We start from the raw sequence: 22,509 nt of genomic DNA, 5'->3' as shown, positions 1-22,509 counted from the left end.
CCAGTTGTGATGTAGTACTGATTGTAAACTTCTATTGTTACAATATAGTACTGTTATTACCCATGTAGATATAATAGCCTAATGTCTTCATACTATAAAAATGTGTTATAGTTACTTAGCAATACTTAGCATTGCTGTCATTATGATACTGCAAACGTCTCCATAAATCCTGTGTTCTGTTTGTAATGTTTTTGTTTGCCTTCTATGTCCAGCAGGTGGTGCACAAGTAACCACATTCTCGGCTACTCTATAAATTATATAATATGAGAAAAGTATGAGTGGCTATTAATAATATGTTATGTGTTAATTCATGAGAATGGATCAAAGACACGTAAGTCATATTGATGAAATAGTTTTTAGTCTTTTCTTGTAGTTATTTATTTATTATATCAATTTATATCATGATATTGAGCAGTATATCTCTTGGTATTTAACATACTACACAATTAATTACAGTTATATCTGAGCTTTAATGTCAAGTATATCAGAATAAAAAAGTGCTGACAACATTGCATATAAAAATATTTATAAAACAAAATAAGTCAGATAATTATTTGAAGAGTTAAAATTTAAAAAAAAACCAAAAAAAAAAAACAACTTCAAATAATAAAAAAATATTGACACATATGTGGAGGCTTTTGTCACTATTTTGTTTTATGACCGAAACAAATCTGTTTATCTTTATGAATTGCAAAAACTGTGACGTCATCAGACGATACCAATTGTCAGAGCAGCCGCGGGGGAGTCCGACCAGACAATACGGTGGATCAACGGCTGAGGAACTAATCACGACACCGGCAGTCAGCTTTATCCAAGACATAAATTTCTTTATTCTTCTGTAAAATCCTCCACCACTCACACCGTCTACGTTTTTGCAGACGCTTAACACCGGGCAATCGCCCCACCCCCCCACCGCCTGTGAGACCACCGCCGGGACGGAGACGTGTTTTCTGTTTTTGATCCTGTACAGTAGAAGATCGGATGAGCGCTTCCGCTTTGGCTGCAGCAGTGCTGTCACAGCGGGAGGATGAACAACCAGAAATGTAGCACTTTATTTCAGAAACCCAGGGGACGGACGAGGATTATACAATGTATTTATGTGGTGGGCTTCATGGTGAGTAGCTAACTGAGACCTGGCGGTGCTGGCTGAGTGACCTGTGCAGTGTTCAAGTCACAGCACATAGATGTGATGTAAGAAAAGTCATTCAGGTATACTTAAGAGGTGCTTCATGATTAACATTACAAAAAGTAGCCGAGATACTTTCAGAGAGTCTGTAGGAGATTAAACATGTTAAATGTAATATTTTAAATGTGTTTATATCAAAAATTATGTGGCCTATTTTATTTTATTTCTCTTTTCTGTCTTCAACAGCACAATCATACGTTTTATAGCCTATACTTACCTTTAACTTCTGTCATACCCTTACACAGACTTTAGAGATATTAAACCTTCAATCACTGTGTGTTAAATTTTCTTTTTGGTTTTAAAACAATATGGAAAAGTGTTCAATTTAACCAACTGTGTCTGTTAGAGTTATAAAAGCTTTGAACCAGTGTATTATAGGAATATTAGAGAAAAAGTGGACAACACAACATGTAAAAACTCAGCATAGAAGATCCTAGACACACATATTTCTGGTGAAGCCCTTATGTACTGTATATACAGTATACATATATGTGCAAATACATGTGTTAGATTTGGATATTTTGAAATACGTTGTCACAAACTGATCACGTTTCTGCCTACTGAATAAGGGTGATGGTACAGAACCAGTGCTCGAAGTGGGCAGGTACTCACCAGTACACAGTACCAGTATTAGACCGTATTTGGTGACCTATCAGATTTCCTTTCTTTATTTAATTTGAAAGGAACGTACAGTTTTAAACATAAATGTTGCCATTTGATGCACTGCACGAGAGTTTCATCTGCACAATTAAAACATATAACAACACAGTACTAAAAAAATACAAAAGATAAAGAATAAAACAGAATAAACATAGTAGATAGGGTACAAAATAACACAGATAATAATAATAGATATTACTAGGTTACACTCTGTGACCTGCAATGTTGAAAGAAGTACTCATATGCTTTACTGAAGTAAAACTAACCTATCAATACCATAATGTAAAAGTACTTCATTACAGTAAAAATCCTGCATTTAAAACCAAAATTAAGTAAAAGTAGCTTATCAATACCACTATGTAAAAATACTCAATTACAAGTAAAAATCTTGCATACATGTAAACATACTTAAGTAAAAGTAGGCAATAGAAGTATTACCATCTAAATTTAAGCTATAATGTAACCAGTATAATAAAGAAATTAATGTAACTATATGTAACTATTCCGCATTAAAATGTTTAAAAATTACTAGACCTATGTTATATATTTTGTTGAGTTGAACTTACATTATCCTAAACGTTTCCAACAATTTTCAAACCCAGAAAAATCTGTAATTTTAATCAAGGTAACAGTCTGTTTCATTTGGTCACCTGTCAATGGTGTCATACCCCCTCTGCCAAAGAGTATACACATACAAGATAATACGTTAGCGTTGTGGTTGTCTGCCACAATGGCGTCTACCAAAGACTATACGCATACAAGATAATATGCCAGCGTTGTGGTTGTCCGCCAAAAACTGTCATAAATTGACTTTTATTAAGTTTTAAGCCACATGTTTAAGATAAACCTTTTAGATCTTGGTCGTTTTAACTATATCTTTTAACCAGATGAAGGATTTTAGTCATTGGATGACTAGATCTTAAGTTATCAGAGAAACAAGCTAAGCAAACGTTAGCAGCACCTCGGCTCACACAGAGCCCCTCCCGGACATCCTCTGTTCACCGAACAGCATCAGAGGAACCCTGATTTTTACGTGAAACTGCTTTCTTTAGTGTTTTTACCAGTTTTAATCCCCGTGTACGTTTGTTTTGGAGAAGAGGAGACTTCTGCGGATAATTTGGCTCCCAGTAAATCACGGCTCCCATGTCATGTGATGCACACTGGCCCGAAAAGACTTTTTCCCATAGACTTACATTGTAAGAGAGACGTTCGTAAATCAGTAGATACATTTTTTTGAGCGTCACAAAATGAGTCGATTCACTATCATAATTTGATCCGTTCAGTCCGATCACATTTCAAAAGTCTAGAAGAGCCACATGATTGAATTGTCTTATCCCCATTCAAGTTAGCCGGACGGCTAAACCTGAAGTAGCCAGCTCGGCTGGCATAAGTCACTAGTGCGCTTGATCCATGGGCTGCACAGATACGGAAGAAATGCGGAACAAGTTGAACTTTTTGGCTTCATGCGCCACTGAGCATCTTTCATAGGAATGAACGGGGCCCCGCGTCCAACTCTGTATCCAGTTCTCTTTATACATCCATGGAGAGACTCTTAGCGGCAAAAATTACATATTGTGTGTTTAACTTAAAGTACTAAAGTAAATGCTAATTTTGCAAAAACTCGGGCTGTGATTGATATATTGAAATGCTGCTTATGCATTGACTCATCAGTACTTTGTTAAATTTATTTAATATATCACATACTAAAGGATCTGAGTCTTCCAACGCTTCAGGTCACAGAATCTGATGGGTCACCAAATAAGATGTAACACCGGTAGTCTTTCCTTCCCTCTCCATATCAGGTTCTCTGGGTGACTCATAATGGCCCTAAATAAACTGCATTACCCAGGGGGCACTACGTGATGCTCACCTGCTCCCATTCTTGCCTGCCTGCTTTTCTCTGTCGAAGGCTAGTCTGTGTTACGTTACATTAACAGTACAGTAATCTTTTCAACCGTAGGGATGTGCAGAGAGCCCAGTATTTGTATTTGTTTCTGTATTTGTTGAGGCAGCAAAATTATTTGTATTTGTATTCAAATAAAAGTGGACAGAGACTTAAAAATCCTTTTAAGAATCTTTTTATCATGCTTTTAATTTTAGAAAATTAAAGCGTTGCAGTAAGTGTTCATGAATAAACTACCTTATGAAGGAGGTCCCCACACCAGGTCTTGAACTGGAATCTCCCAGATCATAGATGACTGCGCTGACTACTGAACTAAAACTTTACTCATCGCCTCATTGCAGACAGACCTCTACCTATTTATACACCCATAATACAGAGACAGCACACTGTGTAACGTGTAGGGAAGAACTTCAAAGGCGATTATTGCTTTGCACTTTTCGTTTATTGCCTATTTTTTACAACCTAACTTTGTGGAAAGGAGAAGGGGAACAAGGGGTTATGGAGAGTCCCTTGAGAGCACATCGCATGTGTCAGTAGCTCAGCTTTATCTCTGGGGAACACCCGCAACTCTGGGAATGATGTCCAAATAAGGAAATGTGCATCATGTAGCAGGTGGATGTGACTCCCTTCATTGAGACCTGATAAGCGTAACAGTGGAGCAGAGGAGAGAGACTGAGATAGCGATGTAACCGACCTGCATGCTGGTATTTTTTAATGATTTGCTGATACTGGCTGATACAAACGCCAACATGTGAAAAAGGGTACTGGCACTTAGTTTTTCCCACTTCAAGCACTGTATAGAACATTGCAGGTTGTCTTGACACCTCTGAGAGTGCATTGAGTGCCTCCTCTTCAAAGCATCACTGTCAGTAAAATGTGTTGCAACATTTACTGGCTCTAACTTGTGTTAAAGACAAGGTGGATGCTCCATATTACAGTCAATGCACAAACAATTCTGTGTCACTTTAAAGAAATATTTATGTTGTTTTAAAGGACGGGTTCACAGGTTAACAGCCAGTATGAACAGGAGGAATGATTATAGCAAGGAAAACCTCTTTCACCGTTCATATGAACACTTTAATGTTTTAAGACAGACTTGAAAAATTGTGAACCCATCCTTTAAGAGCTGACCTTCAGGCATGCCTTAGAGAACTAACTTTAAATATCAGCCTGCATAGTTGGCTAAATGATCATCTAATTAAAGGTGACCAAAAGAATCCTGGCAGCTTAGATTTTTTGGCTCAGGCAGCAGGCAGAAACTGCCGGGGACAGTGATGCGGCTGAAAGTTAAGCAATTAGTGTAATGAGTAGTGTTAGAACATTGTATGAATTGCTGTGTGACTTCAATCAAGAGTTTGGCAAGAGCTTCCCTGATCTCAGCAATGCAGATAAACAGGATGAGCAGTGACATGATGTGGCTCCTGCATCTACTCCTGCACACTGGCTTTATATTTTTGCTTTACATGTTTCCTTCTGCTCAGTGATTTCTGGTATGATAAAATCCTTCATATGATAATTATAACAGCTGGGTACCTCTGGGCTCATTCCTATTCCTCATTATTTCTCTCTCACTTTTCCTTCTTTAGGACTTGTTTGGGGTGAGCATGATCATCCCGCTGCTGAGCCATCACGTGAAAGCTCTTGGAGCCAGTCCCACTGTCGCTGGTATTGTAGGTAGGGTGTGTCCATTACTCTGTGTAATGTGCTTAAGTTACATAGTAGCAGATGTAGGGTTTCCCTTCATGCATAATGAAGTCACAGCCGTATAAACTCCAACAAAATGATCATGTGATTGCCAGAGTTAACTTTGAAAGAGGGGCAAACAATTATTAGTCTAATGAAGTAATTTTTTTGAATAGAAAAGAGCACAACATTGTCTTAATTTTCCAACAGTTAATATTTGCTCTGAAACAAAAAGTTAATTAATCAATTGGCCAATTCGTAGAAAGTTGATCGACAACTCTTTTGATAATTAATTAGTCATTCAAGTCATTTATTCAAAGCAAACATTCAGTGGTTTCAGCTTCCCAGGTGTGCTGATTTTCTCTGTTTTATGTTATTGTATAGTACATGTTTACATCTTTGGACAAATTAAGCAGTTTAAATGTCACCTTGGGATTTGGGAAAGATGAAAGTAATTAAAGTATTAGTTACAGCCCTAGTTAATATCATGTTTAAAGCTTAAGGTCACTAAAGTTATTGCTTGCTTTGCAATATTTGTATGCAAAGACAGCTCATTCTTAACAGTATTACAGCATCTAAAATACTCAAGCTGTAGTGGATGTGAACACAGTGGTGTCTGCTCTGTGCTGTATTCTACAAACAGGAATTTAAACGCTTCTGAAACTGTTGCAGGATCTACATATGGGATCTTACAGCTGTTCTCAAGCACAATAGTTGTAAGTATTGACTTTTTTTCTCTCTGAAATAACTTGGCACTCTGTCTCCTGCCTGTATTCAGTCTTCCCTGCTTGACAAGGCATGCCCACAGTTAGTGGCCAAAATGGTTGCATTCCATGTCATCTCCGGTATTTCATGAAACAATAAACACTGTCTGTTTTAGGTTGATTGTGGCCACACAATACACCCAGTCTCTGCACAGTTGTACACACAAACTACTCCTAGTAAGCTGCAGACACACATATATCACGGTTTTTACACAGGTTTCTTTTTTTTCTCTTTGACATCCCCTGACTGGACATTGAGGAGACTGTTTAATCTGCAATCTAACCTTTGGATGGCATGAAATATCAAAGCCTTCATCATTCAAAACCACATCCAAACTGTTAAGAAATTACTCAAACATCCGCAGTACTCCACAGTAAGCGCTGCATCTGACGTAAGATTCTCAGCTTTCCACATCTCTCCTCTGCTGCCCCACAGCTCCTGAAATTGGTTTAATTCTCAGGGGTCATGCGACAAATTAAACAGATAAGGAGTCATCTGTTGGTTCCCGTGTGCAGACCGGTTGAATCCTGATAAATGTGGGGATACGTGAACAGCTGGGTCTCTATGGAAATCCCACCAGGCTACATCCAGAACACAGCAAACTCAATTGGTCCTAATTTCATTATTTCGTCAGATGGGTGTGTGTGTTAGAGAGAGAGAGAGACAGGGCGAGAATTTAATAAAGGCTTGTTTAACGGTCTAGGCTACTTGTTTGAGAGGAAAAGCAGGGTCTTGGGATTTTTGCTTCACTTTTGTGAGTGCTCTGATGTTTCAGACTAACATCCACATGCCTCTGTCTGTCTCCATTTGTTTGTATCTGTCATTAATCCCAGATCAATTAATTAGAATCAAATTCTGATGTCACCTCCACCTGTCCATGTGTTTCAAAAACTAGAAAGAGCCACAGTTTCCTCTCCCGATATTCAATTTGAGGTCTCATTTTCTGTATGTGATTGGCAGGGCAGCTGGAGTGATGTGGTGGGACGGCGATACTCTCTGCTGACATGTCTGCTGCTGAGTGCGTTCGGCTACGGGCTACTCGGGATGTCCAGCAGTATCGCCTTGTTTGTGCTTGCACGGATACCTGTGGGTAAGTTGGACCACCAAAAATATGTGGCTCCTCCAAGGTGCTGGAATTTCTAGTTAATTATGCTGCCTAATTTTTAATTTGCAATATAAGAGAAGTTGATCAACTTAACAGTATTATTATAGTGTCCCAAACTAGTCCTGACAGTTCCATCTCAGCCTAAGTTACTAAGTTTTCACAGCTCCAAAAAGCATAAAAACACATCAGATAGCAAAATCCAAGTGTTTTGTAACCAATCATTTTTCACTATGGAAGCATACGCTGTATGTATCCCATAATCCCCTACAGATTTTTTCTACACTAACAATGCTTTGTAGCTAAATTAATAAACAGACATTTCACATTCTCCTGAAGCAGTAAAAAACTGCCTGTTTAATTCTGTAATTTGGGAAAGGCTAAGTTTGATCTACAGAGTCTAAAATCATTGTTTGCTTGGGGATCTAATCAACTCAAATGAATTCAAAACATTAACAGTGATAAATAGCTAACTTATATTAATTTTCATTCAGAGACTTACTACTTTAAGTTCAAAGTAGCAAAAGAGATAAAGGTTACAGTCAGAGTTTCTGTCTTTTTTTCTCCTCTTGGGTAAAATGTGCTTATGTCTAAATGTGTAAGAACAATCATAAATTTAACAATGTGTAATTCAGTCACATTTTATTGCACCCTTAACTCGTAAAGACAGGACAGAGTGCACACAGCGGAAATCAGTCAAGTCAGTTTCTTATTTTCGTTTGTTGGCTGTTTTCTGTCTCAGGGCTGTTCAAGCACTCCCTGTCCATCTGCAGAGCCCTGCTGTCTGACCTGGTGTCTGATTCAGAGCGCCCTCTGGTGATGGGACACTTTAATGCAGCTTCCAGCGTTGGCTTCATTTTGGGTCCTGTGGTGGGCGGCTACCTCACAGAGCATGAGGGCGGCTTCTATACCTCCTCATTCACCTGCGCTGCCATCTTCCTCATTAATGCAGGTAGGTTGAAAAAAAAGATGACGAGAAAGAAATGTGAGGATAATTAATAGTATTTTAAATATTAATTAATTAATTAATATGAAAACATTTATCATTCTAGGGTTAGTATGGATGCTACCGTGGAGCGAGACACTACTTCACCGTAATGGCACTAACTCCAGCAACAACACAAGTAAAGTTTGTCATGACAACAACTATAGTAAGTCTGTGCACAATGGTTCTCATGCAAATAGCAACCACCCAGTGTTGGCAGCAGAGACTGACCCAGCCTACAGAGCTTCTGGGAAGCACCGAGGTGGTCTGATGTGGAGGGAGGTGTCTCTGCTCCAGCCTGCCTGGAGACAGCTATCCTCAGTGGGCTCCAAGATCCACATGGTGGCCTCCTCTGACATGTGGGACCTCTTCTTGGTACGTCTATTGATGGCCATAGCTATCATGCTCTACTACAGCAACTTCTCCCTAGCCATGGAGGAGCGTTTCTCACTTAAACCAAAGGTGACGGGTTATCTGATCAGCTACAGCAGCACCTTAGGGGCCCTGGCCGGGTTTCTGGTGGGTCCGGTCACCCAGCTGTACGGAAACAACATGCCTGCTCTGCTGCTTCATTCCACCTTGCTCACCTGTTTGCTCATTTTCCTGTACGCTGCTGCGCCCAGTGTGTGGCAGGTGCTGCTCTCTTCCACCTTCTTTGCTATTTCCACCAGCATTGGACGGACATGTATTACAGACCTGGAGCTGCAGAGGGGAGGGGTCCAGGCCAGCGGGACTCTGATCGGAGCCGGGCAGTCAGTCACAGCCGTCGGTCGAGTCCTGGCCCCGCTGCTCTCCGGTCTGGCCCAGGAATTCAGCCCCTGCGGCCCCCCCAGTCTGGGAGTGGTCCTGGCTCTAGCAGCTGTAGCTTTACTGCTCATCAGGATCCCCAAGTGGGACAGGAGAGGGATGACAAAAATGGCCACACTCTGAGTAACTACATTCATTTAAAATATTAAAAACACATCGCAAATCCACCAGTCAGACAAGTGCTCTTATGAGGCCAGCTGAGTAGACAAACAGCAGACTCACAGTGGGAACAATGTTTCCCACTCGAGCATGTTTCTTGACAAGATGCCTTTTGCCAAACTTACCTGCAGATGTGAAGACATCACAAGGTAAAAATGGCTCGTAAACACCAGCCAGGCAGTCCTTCTCTCAGGGAGAGTGGATTCAAAAATCAAGTGCAGCATTGAGGTGAGGACAAGGCTGAGAAACATATGGCTCATGTGTTGGCACGTATTACTTGGGACAGTTTGATTGGAAACAATGCACACTACGATTTTAATGTAATTTTGTAACCACTACGTAGTCCAAATTCTGTTTAAGTCGCACATCCTGTAGGCCTGCTGATGATACACTACAAGTCTCAACAACTTTTATTGCGTCAATAAAATAAAAGAAGATGAAGGTGATCCTCCTTCAGACATTCATAAATAAGATCAAACTATTGATTACTGTGGTGAAATCAGGCTCCCAGATCACACTGTTGCACTGTTGTTTTTTTTGTTTGTTTGTTTGTTTGTTTTTGTTTTTAACCTCAGAGCCAGCTGTTTCTCCACATGCACTGCATCATAAATGGTTCCCACTGTGGTACATGAGCAAATGTTTGCTCTGGTTTCTGACTCTCGATTTTACACTTCAAGAGATTTGTTCATTTATCTTATGGTGGGTTTAAATGGACATTTAAAGAAATTCCTTTTTTGTAATTGAGGACCAACTGTATGGTAAGCATCACTGTTGTTTAAAGTTTAAGGATGAAAACTGTATACATTTATGTAAGGAAGATCTTGAATGGATGAAGTACATGCCAGATTCATGCAGAGAAGTCACAATGAATAAACATTGTTTTGTATGTTTGAGTCGATGGTGTTTTGAGTTGTATATGAAACACTGATATCAATACTGCAGTGTGAGTGTTACATTCAACTCTGTCATACATTCTTCACCATCTTCTCTCCTGTGGATGATGCTTTTAGTCTCACACTTACATTTTTACATTTACAAAGTTCTACTGCATCATTGGTTTAATACAGAATGCTTGATATGTCTTTAAAAAATATTGAACATTTATTACAGAAAAAAAAGAAAAAATAATGCAGTCATTCCAGATTTGTGAGGTTCATCGGTGTAACAGACGCACAGAAGGCCTGCAGTTAGTCCCAGGAGTACTTTGTACTGCACTGCAATAGTTCCTCATGTTAAACTGAATGTACAAAATGTACATCCTCAATCACACAACTGTCACACGCAAAAGGGTGATAAAAATACAAAAAACTATCATATTTATATACAACGACAAAAAGATAGTAAATAGTTTAAATTAAATTGCCTTCAAACATTTAAAAGTGATGTAAAAGGTTGAAATAACTAATGTAGTGCACTGTGCTTCTTACTGTACATTCACACTGTTGACAGCTACACTTCATCTGTAGCCTGATGTTTGCGTACTGATTTGTGAGCTGAAGAGCCAGCAGCACAACAACAAGGCTCATGTTGAAGGTTTGTTTTTCTCTTAGAAGAAATGAAAGGACCTCTAGTGTTAATGTACTTGGCCTTAAAGGACCAGTGTGTAAAGATTTAGTGGCATCTAGTGGTGAGGTTGCACATTGCAACCAGTTGAATACCCCTCCCCCTCCCCCTCCAAGCATGTAGGAGAACCTACAGTGGCTGCGAAAGGTCCTCTCTAGAGCCAGTGTTTGGTTTGTCTGTTCTGGGCCACTGTAGAAACATGGTGGGCTCAGTGGAAGAGGACCTGCTCCCCATGTAGATATAAAGGGCTCATTCTAAGTTAACGAAAACACAACGATTCTTATTTTCAGGTGATTATAAACTAATTAAAACATACTTATGAATATTATATTCCATTTCTGCCAATAGATCCTACTAAATCCTACACACTGTTAGATGTGGATTTGCTTGAGAACCTGAGACTCAGTCTGTGGCAGTCAGGCTGCTGCTGAAAGCACACTTTTACTTTTTATGTTTAGGGTTCCACTGAGGCCGCCTGAGCAAAGGGTTTTGTGTATCATTGTCTCTGGGTTCAGCAGCCCAGGCTGGGGATGGAGACGAAGGCTGCTGCTCCTCCTCTTCTGCTTCATGATGCCTGTTTCTAAAGTTATCTGAGAAGCTGTTGTCATCATCAACAGAGGGGTTAAAGTGGCGGCGAGGAGCGGGCACATGGGAATCACTGAAGGAGGAGTTTGTCCTGGACATGCCACGCCCTGTCCAGGCTCTCTCAGTCATGCCTTCGTCTAGAACGTCAACAGAGGGTACTTCTTTTAGGGTGCCCAGCCTGCGTAGAGGCATCATAGCTTCAGAGGAGGAGCGTGCGGGTTGGCTAAACCGAGAGCGTCTCGAGGGGTGGGCGGCCTCTGACATAGTTTCCTGATCATCTGAGTCAGGTGGAGAAAATGAAGGAAACGATTAGGCAAATTCAATCATGCCATCACCCCACATTTTATTTTATACAATTGCATTTAAAAAAACACTGAAAGGATCCTTGATAAAAGAGGAAGTTTTTCATGTCTGTCTTAAAACAATATTCAGGTGCCCAAATGAACATTGAAACAAGTTTTTCTTTCCATAATCATTCCTCATGTTCATACTGACCATTAGAAGATCCCTTCATAATACACTTACAATGTAAGTGATTAGGAACAAAATCCACAAGCCTCCTTCTGTGCAAAAATGTATTTAAAAGGTTTTAAAAGCTAATATGAAGCTTCAACTATTCGAATTAGTCAAATCAAGTAGACATCTTTCAACGTTACAGTCTTTTTAGTGCCAAAGTCCCTCTTTTTGTTATTATACTTCCACCACAGCTCAGCAGTGAAACACTGTCAGAGGAAACACAAAGAGGCAATTTGATGCTAAAAAGACTGTAAATGTGACAGATATCCACTTGATAAGACTAACTCAGACTGCTGAAGCTTCATATAAGCTTCAGATAAACTTTTAAATGCATTTTTGCACAAAATGATTGTGGACACACTGTGGATTCTGGCCCCATTACTTACATGTACAATGAAAGCACATTTGAAGGGGGTCTTCATAGGCAGTTAAATAGGATGAATAATTACAGCGAGGAAAACCTATTTCAGTGTTCATATGGGCACAGACTTTTAAAAATTGTGAACCTATCCTTTATCCCATTAAACCTCATTGTCTTACTAATGGGTATGAACTCATGTTGTGCAGCCAAACATTGTTCAAAACCGCATAACTTTATTTTAGTGTCTGGAGGAAGTCCAGAACTTTCCAGTGATACCAAATATTATAGATTGAATTTGGGGAAAATGTGTATAAAAGTGCAAACATCATACAGCTTGAATAAAGAGTTGGAGCAAGCTTCTACACAACTAAACATCTGAGCAAGTTCCATTAGCTGAAGAGAGCAGTATAATATGGCCGAAAGCTCTGGAAAAAGCCAACAAGTGAACCTTGAGTTATAAATATTTTATCATAGAATAAATGTGACACTGTCAGAGTGGAAAAAGATGATTTTTACTACTTGAGGGGAACTAAAAGGGTAAAATTGGATGTGAATGTGTTTAAGGTAGTTTGAGAAGCTTACCTGTGTAGCTCAGCCTCTCAGCAGGAAATTTTGAGTCCAGACTCTTCCCAGCAGGAAGAGAGAAGTACTTCTGAGATTTAGGCACCTGAGAATAAAATGTGAATAAAACAGCAGAACAGACAGTGATAAATGGAGAAGAAGGATAAACTAAAGAGAATGAATCCTCCATCACAGTGCAGTGAAAAGGTTCAATTCTGCTTACTTCTTTTAACTAAGAGGATGACAGCCTTCATAGCAGGACTCAGGCAATACCTCAGGTCAGTAACAGCCATAGTTACAGAGTTTTCCTGCTTACCGTTGTCTGAAAGCTGCCAGGTCGGAGGCTGCGGCGGATGGTGGTGTGGCGTCTGATCAGTATCTCTTTTGTCTGGCGGTCATTGGGCAACGCATGCTTATTTGTGTATGACACAGTCTGATTAAAGGAAAAAAAGATACAAGATACCGCATTATACACACATGCACACACACCATCTCACAGCCGATATAGACGGCTGGTGGACACTTCCACAAGGATTCCACCATTTTTGACATGTCTATCTGTAATTAAGTCACAATGGCTACACCTTGAGGTCTGTAAAATTCACTGACTGTGGAGACAACAAAGACTGAGACATGTAGACAGTTACGATGCTTTGAGGGGAGACGGCATTCTTTAAAACTCAGATTGCTCAACCAAAACTGGCAACACCCATCTGAACCGCAAGGGTCCATGTCTCTGTCAACATAGTTCTCTCTATCTTGTAGCTATTAGTAAGACCTAGAACAAACATAACGAAAGGTTGCCATTGTTCTTTTTCTGCTCCTATCTGCTGTATTTCACAAGAGGTCAATATGGTCACACAGAAAATAATAACCAACAGTGCAGTGTTACAGTTAAAAAATGCATTAGCATACTGTTATTGAATGCAATAACTGTAACGTCATATGAGGTTAAAAGGGGCACACGTGAATAGTTAGTGGACCAATCTGCTCAGGATGTTAATATTAAAACAAATAACATCACAGACAGACGGTGACGCAGGGTTTGTGTGAGAGACACGACTGTATAAATGTAAGAGGAGCACAAATGGGAGAGAGACTTGAAAAGAGGGGTTATTAAGATAACCAGACAATTTGACTACCCAAGAACAGAAGCACATGCTCCTTATTTGTCTACACATCAAAGCGTCTCTGAGAGCCTTTCTGAGGGTGATGTCACTTATGGAAAAGTACTGCCGGCCGCAGTCTGTGGCTATGCAAAACAGCGCTGAGTTTCAGTGCTTGAAGTAATCACACTCTCATGTGTGAGTAATGCGTCACAAAATGTACAGTGGCTCCAGTTTATCAAATTTGGATTAATGTGTCGTCTGGTCACTTTTGGCGATTACAGGCAGATATATCTGAGATCACAGGATTTTGCGTTTAAAAAAATGGATGCAGTGCTCTTTGCTTTTTCAAATTGCTAATGCTTTTTCATGTAAAAAGCAAAGAGGAGCAGCAGATTTGGACAAGGAGCTGCACGTGGCTTCATTTTGGAAGCTGCTGTTGTTGATCCATTCAGGCAAAAAAAAGGGCAAATTTCATACTACTGTATGTTCTGTAAGCAGATGAAAGTTTACCACAACAGCAGCTCAATTGAAAATGCATGAAAACTGGTGGCAGCTTTCTGAATCACACAGCACCTATTGGAGCTTGTAGTTTTAGCATCAGTTAGTTTTAGCTAATGTTTGTTGGTCGCTGGTAATTATCAAAAAAAAAAAGAAAAAAAGAAAGCAAAAGCAAAAAAAAAAAAAAAAACCAAACAGATTATTCAGAATCTCACCCGTTGTCTGATCTTGTACATGTTCTTGGACAGGATGTCATGCATGTTCTTCAGGTCACCAGGCAAGAACTTCTTCTTAGGTTTAGCAGAGCTTTTCTTTTCCTCACTATAAACAGATATTAAGAGACAACAAACTGCTAAGTTACTTCACCCCTTTGATCTGAACAGACAATAAGCAGATGGTGTGATAGTCAGAAAGACAGAAACATGATGGTGTCATACTACAGAGAGACGATAGACGGAGCAGCGCTGATGTCTCCAGACACCGTGTCCAGGATCTCCATGGCGTTCTGCAGCTCAAGCTTCTTGTACAGTGACACAATGCTGGACTCAGCCCGGCTGTCCCGGATTAGGATCATACGCAGGAATCGATTGTTGAACTTCATAAATCTGACATTGAGAGAAAGGAGATTGCACTAATTAGCTTCATATCATTTAAAGTGCTGATAAAAAGTGTCAGAAATGAGGCCCTTTTTATATGTGGACTAGAAGGATTGGGGGACAATTTTTGGGGTTGCAAATATTTTAGTGTTCAAGTGCTAATTTTGTATCAATTGTTTTGCGTTTACTCACTTTATTTGTGACTATTTTTGTCTCAATACACATTATACTTACTATACTTGCTATATACTTATATATTATACTTACTATTTGTATTGGTGTATTTATCACCTTTTATTTAGATTAGCTTTTTTTTTCTTCATTTTATATATAGTAGATGCTCATAATGTCACGTGTATAATATTCTAGTAAAATGACTTATCTGCACTATGTGTCTGTTATTGTTCTTCTCTTACTGTAACACTTCAATTTCTCTGCATGAGATCAATGATTTTTTTAAAGCTTATCTTATCTTTCATTTTTTGCAGTTGAGCAGTAGAGAATAACGACAGTGTTTGCAGTCTCATATAAAAACTATACGATGAATGATACCGTCTGTTCTAAAATGTACAATTTCTAAGCTTTGTCATGAAGATTTAATGTTTGTGGGGTTTTTTACACTACTGTATATGTTTTGTGTATTTATCTTGCACTCCATATACAACATGCATAATGTTTGTATGTCAACAGTACATGGTACTAAACTAGTATATATGTAGCTTATTTATACTATGTATACCATAACATTGCATGTTCCCAATGAAAACTTAATACAATGACAATTGTATCTAATTAGAAATGTTCATTGTGGTTTTAATGGCTACATTATCAGCTTCTGCTAGAAACTAAAGTCAAACCAAATAAGTTTATCTCAGGAGGTGCAAATAAAATTGACTTTCTACTGTCATGAATGCTCAATGTTAATATGTTATCACTCAGATACCAGTGTGCCTGAGACTACAGTGTTAAAAAAGCCCATTAACAACCCAGTTTGTGTTTTTCACCAAGACCGCTCGTTGAAAGTTTAACATTTTAGATCAATTAAAACAATAGCTAAATTTATATTATTTCACATATTTAATACAATGCCAAAGAAATGGACAAAAACTAGGATTTCATTTTCAAGCAGTCTTACAAAATTAGTGGCTGTGCCTGAAAACTGGTGTGATAGGAAATGTGAGGAAGCTATAGAGGAACTAAGTAAAACATGTCAGAGACTAGCTGCTAATGGCGGAAGCTGAACACGACACCAATGTCCGATTCAGCCATCAACATTCCCACACAGTGCCAGCGTGAACAATAGCACAGTCAAACAAAACCACAAACAGGGAAACTGAGAGCAGGTATACTAAAACTGCCATCTCTCTCTCAGTTTCACTGGAGGTTTTTTTTCTATAAATTTAGTAACATGAAGCAGTTAAAGGTCCAGTGTGTAGAATTTAGTGGCATCTAGCGGAACGGACTTGGAAGAAATGGAATATAATATTTATAAGTATGTTTTAAATCAGTGTATAATCCCATGAAACTAAGAATCATGTTTGAATGAGCCCTTTATATCTACATACGGAGTGGATCCTCTTCTACAGAGCCCGTCATGTTGCACTGCCATGTTTCTACAGTAGCCCAGAACAGACAAACCAAACACTGACTCTAGAAAGGATCTTTCATGTTTTTTGCGGCCACCATAGACTCACACTTGGAAGAGGAGGGGGAGGGGTGTTCAGTTGTTTGCACTCTGCAACCTCATTGCTAGATGCTACTAAATCCTACACACTGGTCCTTTTAGTATTTTAGTATTAGTATTTCGAGATAAAGTGAGTAATGTGTACATTTTATGGGGTACTCAAGACTGTAAATAAATAATATCTGTAATATATAGTGACAGATTATATTGATGTCTAACTTTAAGCAGACAGCAGGAGAGAAAGTTCTTACTTGTCCTTCCAGTAGAAGTGGCTCCACTGTCCGCAGAGGTCCTCTATGCCAGCTATGGTGTGCTCCATGAGCTGTGAGCAAAGTGAGAGCTGTTAAAACTGTGCAGAAACATATCATCCACCACATGCACACCAATCACAATCTGTGTCTTACCCTGCAGTGGATTTCTACGTTGATTGTGTCAAGATTGCGGTTTGTTCTGCGGACATTGATGTACTCAATCAGAGGTCGAATACTGATGCCCTGTGGAGAGGAGACAAAAAAAGATGTCACAGATTCAGAAAAGCCCAGAAAAACATTAGAAGAATACTTTTAAAATCCCAACTGACAGCCAGAAATGAAATCATTTGGAAATCAAATGGCAAATCAGGGTTCAGATTTGGCTTTTAAATCATGTGTTGTGTTCCCTGCTTTAACAGAAATATGACACAACATGAGCAACCATTCTGTGGTAAGACTGTAATTTCTCTCAGACTGAGACTCTACTGCCAAATTTCAGACTTCAATCAAACCTTTTTCCATTTCATTCTATCTCCTCTACAACTAAGACAAGACACTTCTACAAGTTACAATAGTAGGGAAAATTATTCCCAGTGAGAAACTCTGCAAAAATATAACAACATAGATGCTCTCTTACCTGAAGAAAGACAGTGAAGAGGATAATAGCAATGGTGGCGGTGACAAAGAGCTGCTTGCGGCCAATGTTTTCAGGAAGAGTGAAGACCAAGGCAAATGAAATTGCACCTCGCAGACCACCGTATGCCAGACCAAATTGATCTTTCAAGTTAAATGGGATGGTGCGGAAAGGGTTAATGATCTGAGTCAGCACCAAGACACCTGGGAGGGAAGAGCAGAAAAATGTCAAGATGTTTTTTTTTTCCTAAGTTCAGTTGTTAGCAAATTTAAAGCTGCACTAATAAATTATTTTATATTAACGATAGATGAAATCACTATGTTTAATGTGAAAGGGGTCGCTCGTTATGATGACTCATATATTAACACCTGACTCTGCAGTGCCCCTCAGTGCTGCAGAGCTTTGTTGTGTCTTTCAGCTCATTGTTTTGGTTTTACAGCCAACAACTTTTCTGTTTTGGTTCATTCTTACAGTTCTAATCGAACCTTGTTTCTAGCAAAAAACAACTTTTTTGAAGTATCTCTAAAAATCCATTCTAAGCTACCTGCTCAGCACCAAACGACAGACAAAGTTAGCGACTAGCTGGTGAATAGAGTGGAGTATTTAGCATCTGGAGGGATGGAGAGACTCAGGAGTTAATGGAAACCAAAACAGAGCTAAAATAAGAGTGTATATTTGACTCTAACTTGTTAATTACATTCACAGTTACAACATTATACAGTGTTAATATCTCAGTGTTGTGTTTTTATTTTATGCTGCCCTCAAATGGCAGAAAATAATCCATAAAGGCAGCTTCGAAGTTTAAGTCAGCGTGTGGATATTTTAGCAGACACTCGGTTCATAGCTACGGAGGTAAACAGTTAATCCTGCAACAAGACAGACAGATACGAAGTCAAACAAAACCTGACCTCTTCCATGACACAGATACCCCCTGCCCTCTCCTTACCCAGGCCTCTCCATACGAAGGCAAACAGCAGCGTGAACAGGATGTAACCCCAGTTCCACTCGTGTTCTGTTGTTATGGTGACAACCCCCAAGAAGAAGAAGATGAGGGTCTCGGAGATGGAGCCAAGCATCTTGACCACATGGCGGATGGTGGTGCAGGAACGCTGGGAAACGTTTTCCTCCACATAGTACTTCATGGTGAGGGCACAGGTCACAATGCTGCAGAAACACATTAAACATTAGTATTTTTGCAGTGTTAAAACGGTTTGCCATTCAAATGTTTGGAGTAGCAAAATCTTTCAAATCTACTCACGCCATGATGGATGAGATGGCGAAGAGCTCAGCCACCAGATAAGCCAGGTAGCTGTACATGAATATGAAGAGTGGCTCAATTTCTCGAACTTTGGAGGTGAATCTTGTGGTAAAGGCGGCCACAAAGCCAAACAGAATGCCAAAGCCCATCCCACCGAGCCCAACCACGAAGAACCGAGCCACTCCGAGGAACACATCCACCGGCTCCACCACTGGCATCTCCGCCACAAAGTTGAACATGTTGTACAACACCTGAAAACATGTACAGTCATGTTCATGCACACATGCAGAAAGATACGTTTCATGTTGACTACATGAAGACACTTTCTTTCATACTTGCAGGTGCAGCTCTGTGCACAAACAGCCCACACACCGCTGTCAGAGGTCATGTGTGGTGTCAGGGGCCTCTAATGACACAGCTCCAGATAAAAATGATTTATTGAAATATTTACTCTGTACTATTTGCTATTTGATAATCTCATTTCACCAAGCACTCTGAATGAGTCACAGAAAAGGAGCATTTGCAAAAGCAACTAGCTTTGCTCCTTTTGATTGTGTTCTGCCTACATCACTGACTATGAATTAAGTCAGTGTTTTCCTTAACTAGCCTATTGCTGGAGTAAAGTTTTAGAATATATTAAAAGAAAGCAAGAAATCTGTAGATATTGATACGATACATAGAGCAATTTTATCATTTAGGCTTCCTATTGCTTTATTCATCTCTCCTGTTCATACTGACCATTAGAAGATCCTTTCATAATTCACAGACTTCCCTCTCTGTTACTATCGCTCCACCACAGCTCAACAGGGAAACAAAGAGAGGGAATTTTGTACAAAGCACATCAGGAAGAGACTTTTTTTAAAGGTCAGTATGAACATGAGGGATGACTAAAGCAAGTAAAACCTGTTTCTGTGTGTATATTTATACCTGACTATTGTTTTAAAACAGGCATGAGAAATTGTGAACTTATCCTTTAAGTGAGGAAAAATCTCTTTGGCTCTACTTTACATGTTCGCAAACATATCTTAATAAGATAAGGCTGGTGATATTTGTTATTGTTCAAATCCTATGAAAAGACAAAAAGGTTAGTCAATCTCTCAATACTTTTCTCTCAGTTTCAAGCCTGTTTGTTCCCACTAAACCTTAAAAAGTCACAGATACTTTTTTAAAAATAAATAATTTTAATAATTTCCTAAAACAGCTGAGCACCGTAGATTTTAGCAAACATCAGTCAAACAGGAGTACACAGTGCATTTGTTGGGGACTATTTTAAACCTCAGTTTAATACACATTTGGTGTGCTAGTATTTAATTATGGGCAATTGTCAACACCTTACACCTCACTACTGACTGCAGCACTCTTAGTAAATCGTATTTGGATTATTGTCAAACACTAAATTTTCTTTGATCGGTGCAATTCTGCAAGACAAAGCTCTCTGTGCAGACGACGCCTGGGCTTTTCCCAGTCTCCTGGGTAAATGTTTGTCTTCACTTTCTGCTTCAGCTCTGCTACTGTGTACGAAACAAAAGGGTCACCACGCCAAAGCTAAGAGCAGGTTCATTTAGGTGGGTGAGTGGGTGTGTTAAAGCACAATAAAAAATTGGGCGGGAGAGGAAATTTGAGCAGGAACCCACTTCAGTCCAGTTTCAGACGATGCTCACTCCTCCCACACAGCCAACGGCAACGGTGACCTCAGAAACTGGTTTGGAGTAAACAAGACTCTCAATAGTACATGGCTCTGGTCTGTTGACACATTCGACTGGTGTCTCCAATAACATTCCTTCACATTTATCTGTTTATCTGTACAATCTTGCCAGTGCACACCGTACTCATGCATGCATATTAACCCAGAAATTGTACAGTATCTGGTGAAACCTGAGCTGCGCCTTCAGAGAAAGAATAGAAGAGCTCCAGCCAACACAATAGTGGATCTGCCATTTCATATAATAGCGGTTTTGAAACTAAAGGCACCAAGGAGGGTCTTAAAAGGTAGGTGGGGCTACAATAGTCTCCATAATAGACAAAAAAAGGAAATATGGACCTTAGACCTGTGTAAAATATACAAATTTAATTTAATTTGCCTGTGGTCTGTGCTACTAGTTGGTTGCAGGACATTCCTACCGACTTATGTTTTCTCTTTGCACACATGAGGACCAACTGGCATGCCGTTGTTCAGAATAATATCACAACATACTATAAACAGAACAGAGCATGCTTGTTCATCATCTTGTTATTTTGATAAGCTCTAGTCGAGGGGGAACAAAGACTGGCCAACATGTTGCAGCAAGTCACTTTCTGCTCTTCAACTCAAATCAGTTTGCACTAATCTGCACAAACTAAAACACACTTTCACACTATCTGCCTCAGCCAACTCACCACAGTGACGGCATCATTGAAGAGGCATTCCCCGAACACCACAATATAGAGCTGTTCATTGACAGACACGTCCTCAAACACACTCAGCACAGCCACAGGGTCCACAGCTGAGATGATGGTGGCAAACAGCAGGTTCTCCTGGAGGTTGATGTCCTGCACCCCAAACGCCTCGATCTGGCAGATGGCAAACAGAGACATGCCAATGCCGATGCTGTTCCACAGAGTCCCCACTACTGCAAACCACAGCACCTGCACAAAGAACAACATTATGTCACATGGTCATGAGAAAGAGAGAAAGAAGATGACTTTGTTTTAGGAAAATGTGTTGGAACGGACCGTGCCGACGTTCTCAAAGAAAGGCCTGGTGGGCATGAAGTAGCCTGAGTCGAGGACAATCGGGGGAAGCATGTAGAGGAAGAAGACATTGCTGGTGAGCACAGCAGGGGGCTCCTCATGGACAGAGTGCATGATGCCACCCACAATCAGACCAATGCTGATCAGAAGGCATGTCTCTGGCACCCAAACAGTGATCCGGTGGTACACATGGAAACCTGAGAAGTAAAAATGTTTAGATCACAAACAGGAACAGGAGAGATAAGAGTGAAGCCCTGTCTGTCTGCATAGAGATGATAAGGCTAACATTTATATCACCATTAAAGGATCACACCTATCATGAGTGAAGTGTTGACCTAGATTTGGATCTTAGCGCGTCAATAAAATCATTTGTGTGAATGTATACTCACCAATCTTTGCAAAAGAAGCCAGCAGCATCCAAAGAGTGATCTCAAATGGTATCTGTATTCTTGGGTAATTCATAGTAAACACAGGCATATTAGCCGTTTCCGCGTTTGGATAGGCCTGGGGGTCATCAATGGGTTTAACCGGGGGCACAATCGTGACACCGGCGGTCGGTTTAGGTGGGATTTCTCCTCTGGAGCCATTCAGAAGACTTAAAACGGTGCAAATAATAAGTAAAACTCCTGTTCTTCTGGTTATGACTGAATCCATTTTGTACAAAAAAACACAGCCGCTGCACAATAATCCAAAATGATGTGAATATCCACGTCGTTGAGATTAAAATCACTCCATCTAATTTAAAAGACAAAAATCAGTTGAAGTGAGAACATTTCTCTCCAAAAAAGTTGATTAATTTAATTTTCTGGCGTTTTCTCATTCCACCATCTTCTGTGAAAAGTGCCTTATGAATGCTGTCCCTTTTAAAACCTGTATGTTCCGGGTGAGTTCCCTTCAAACTGCAGGACAGCAC

General features: G+C 39.8%; 2 protein-coding genes across 2 annotated transcripts; one reads left to right on the top strand and one right to left on the bottom strand.

Annotated features, from left to right (window-relative positions):
• The first annotated feature begins 751 nt into the window (after positions 1 to 751).
• mfsd9 (major facilitator superfamily domain containing 9) lies at positions 752 to 10,136 on the top strand. The gene is made up of 6 exons (XM_044365047.1): positions 752 to 1,114; positions 5,336 to 5,423; positions 6,105 to 6,148; positions 7,158 to 7,287; positions 8,042 to 8,251; positions 8,352 to 10,136. The coding sequence occupies exons 1-6, from the start codon at positions 1,028 to 1,030 to the stop codon at positions 9,212 to 9,214; spliced, it is 1,422 nt and encodes a 473-aa protein (XP_044220982.1). The 5' UTR covers positions 752 to 1,027; the 3' UTR covers positions 9,215 to 10,136.
• A 976-nt stretch (positions 10,137 to 11,112) lies between these two features.
• Positions 11,113 to 22,499, bottom strand: slc9a2 (solute carrier family 9 member 2). Its single transcript, XM_044365046.1, has 13 exons — positions 21,986 to 22,499; positions 21,579 to 21,793; positions 21,243 to 21,491; positions 18,867 to 19,117; positions 18,555 to 18,772; positions 17,612 to 17,811; positions 17,128 to 17,217; positions 16,975 to 17,045; positions 14,881 to 15,048; positions 14,659 to 14,764; positions 13,153 to 13,269; positions 12,858 to 12,942; positions 11,113 to 11,676 (listed from the first exon to the last, which is right to left on the bottom strand). The coding sequence occupies exons 1-13, from the start codon at positions 22,248 to 22,250 to the stop codon at positions 11,255 to 11,257; spliced, it is 2,457 nt and encodes an 818-aa protein (XP_044220981.1). The 5' UTR covers positions 22,251 to 22,499; the 3' UTR covers positions 11,113 to 11,254.
• Between the last annotated feature and the right edge of the window lie 10 nt (positions 22,500 to 22,509).

The sequence above is a fragment of the Thunnus albacares genome, chromosome 11, assembly GCF_914725855.1.
Source record: "Thunnus albacares chromosome 11, fThuAlb1.1, whole genome shotgun sequence".
Lineage (NCBI taxonomy): Eukaryota > Metazoa > Chordata > Actinopteri > Scombriformes > Scombridae > Thunnus > Thunnus albacares.
Note: the sequence above shows the minus strand (reverse complement) of the source record. Positions and strands in the feature narration are given on the sequence as shown.

Excerpts from the sequence above, each read along its gene's own strand:
- mfsd9 (XM_044365047.1), top strand. The coding sequence starts at position 1,028 with ATGAACAACCAGAAATGTAGCACTTTATTTCAGAAACCCAGGGGACGG. Across the intron at positions 5,424-6,104 it reads CACTGTCGCTGGTATTGTAG|GATCTACATATGGGATCTTA; the intron begins GTAGGGTGTGTC and ends AAACTGTTGCAG. Across the intron at positions 6,149-7,157 it reads TGTTCTCAAGCACAATAGTT|GGCAGCTGGAGTGATGTGGT; the intron begins GTAAGTATTGAC and ends TGTGATTGGCAG.
- slc9a2 (XM_044365046.1), bottom strand. The coding sequence starts at position 22,250 with ATGGATTCAGTCATAACCAGAAGAACAGGAGTTTTACTTATTATTTGC. Across the intron at positions 18,773-18,866 it reads GCCATCTCATCCATCATGGC|CATTGTGACCTGTGCCCTCA; the intron begins GTGAGTAGATTT and ends GTGTTTCTGCAG. Across the intron at positions 14,765-14,880 it reads CCGTCTATCGTCTCTCTGTA|TGAGGAAAAGAAAAGCTCTG; the intron begins GTATGACACCAT and ends ATCTGTTTATAG.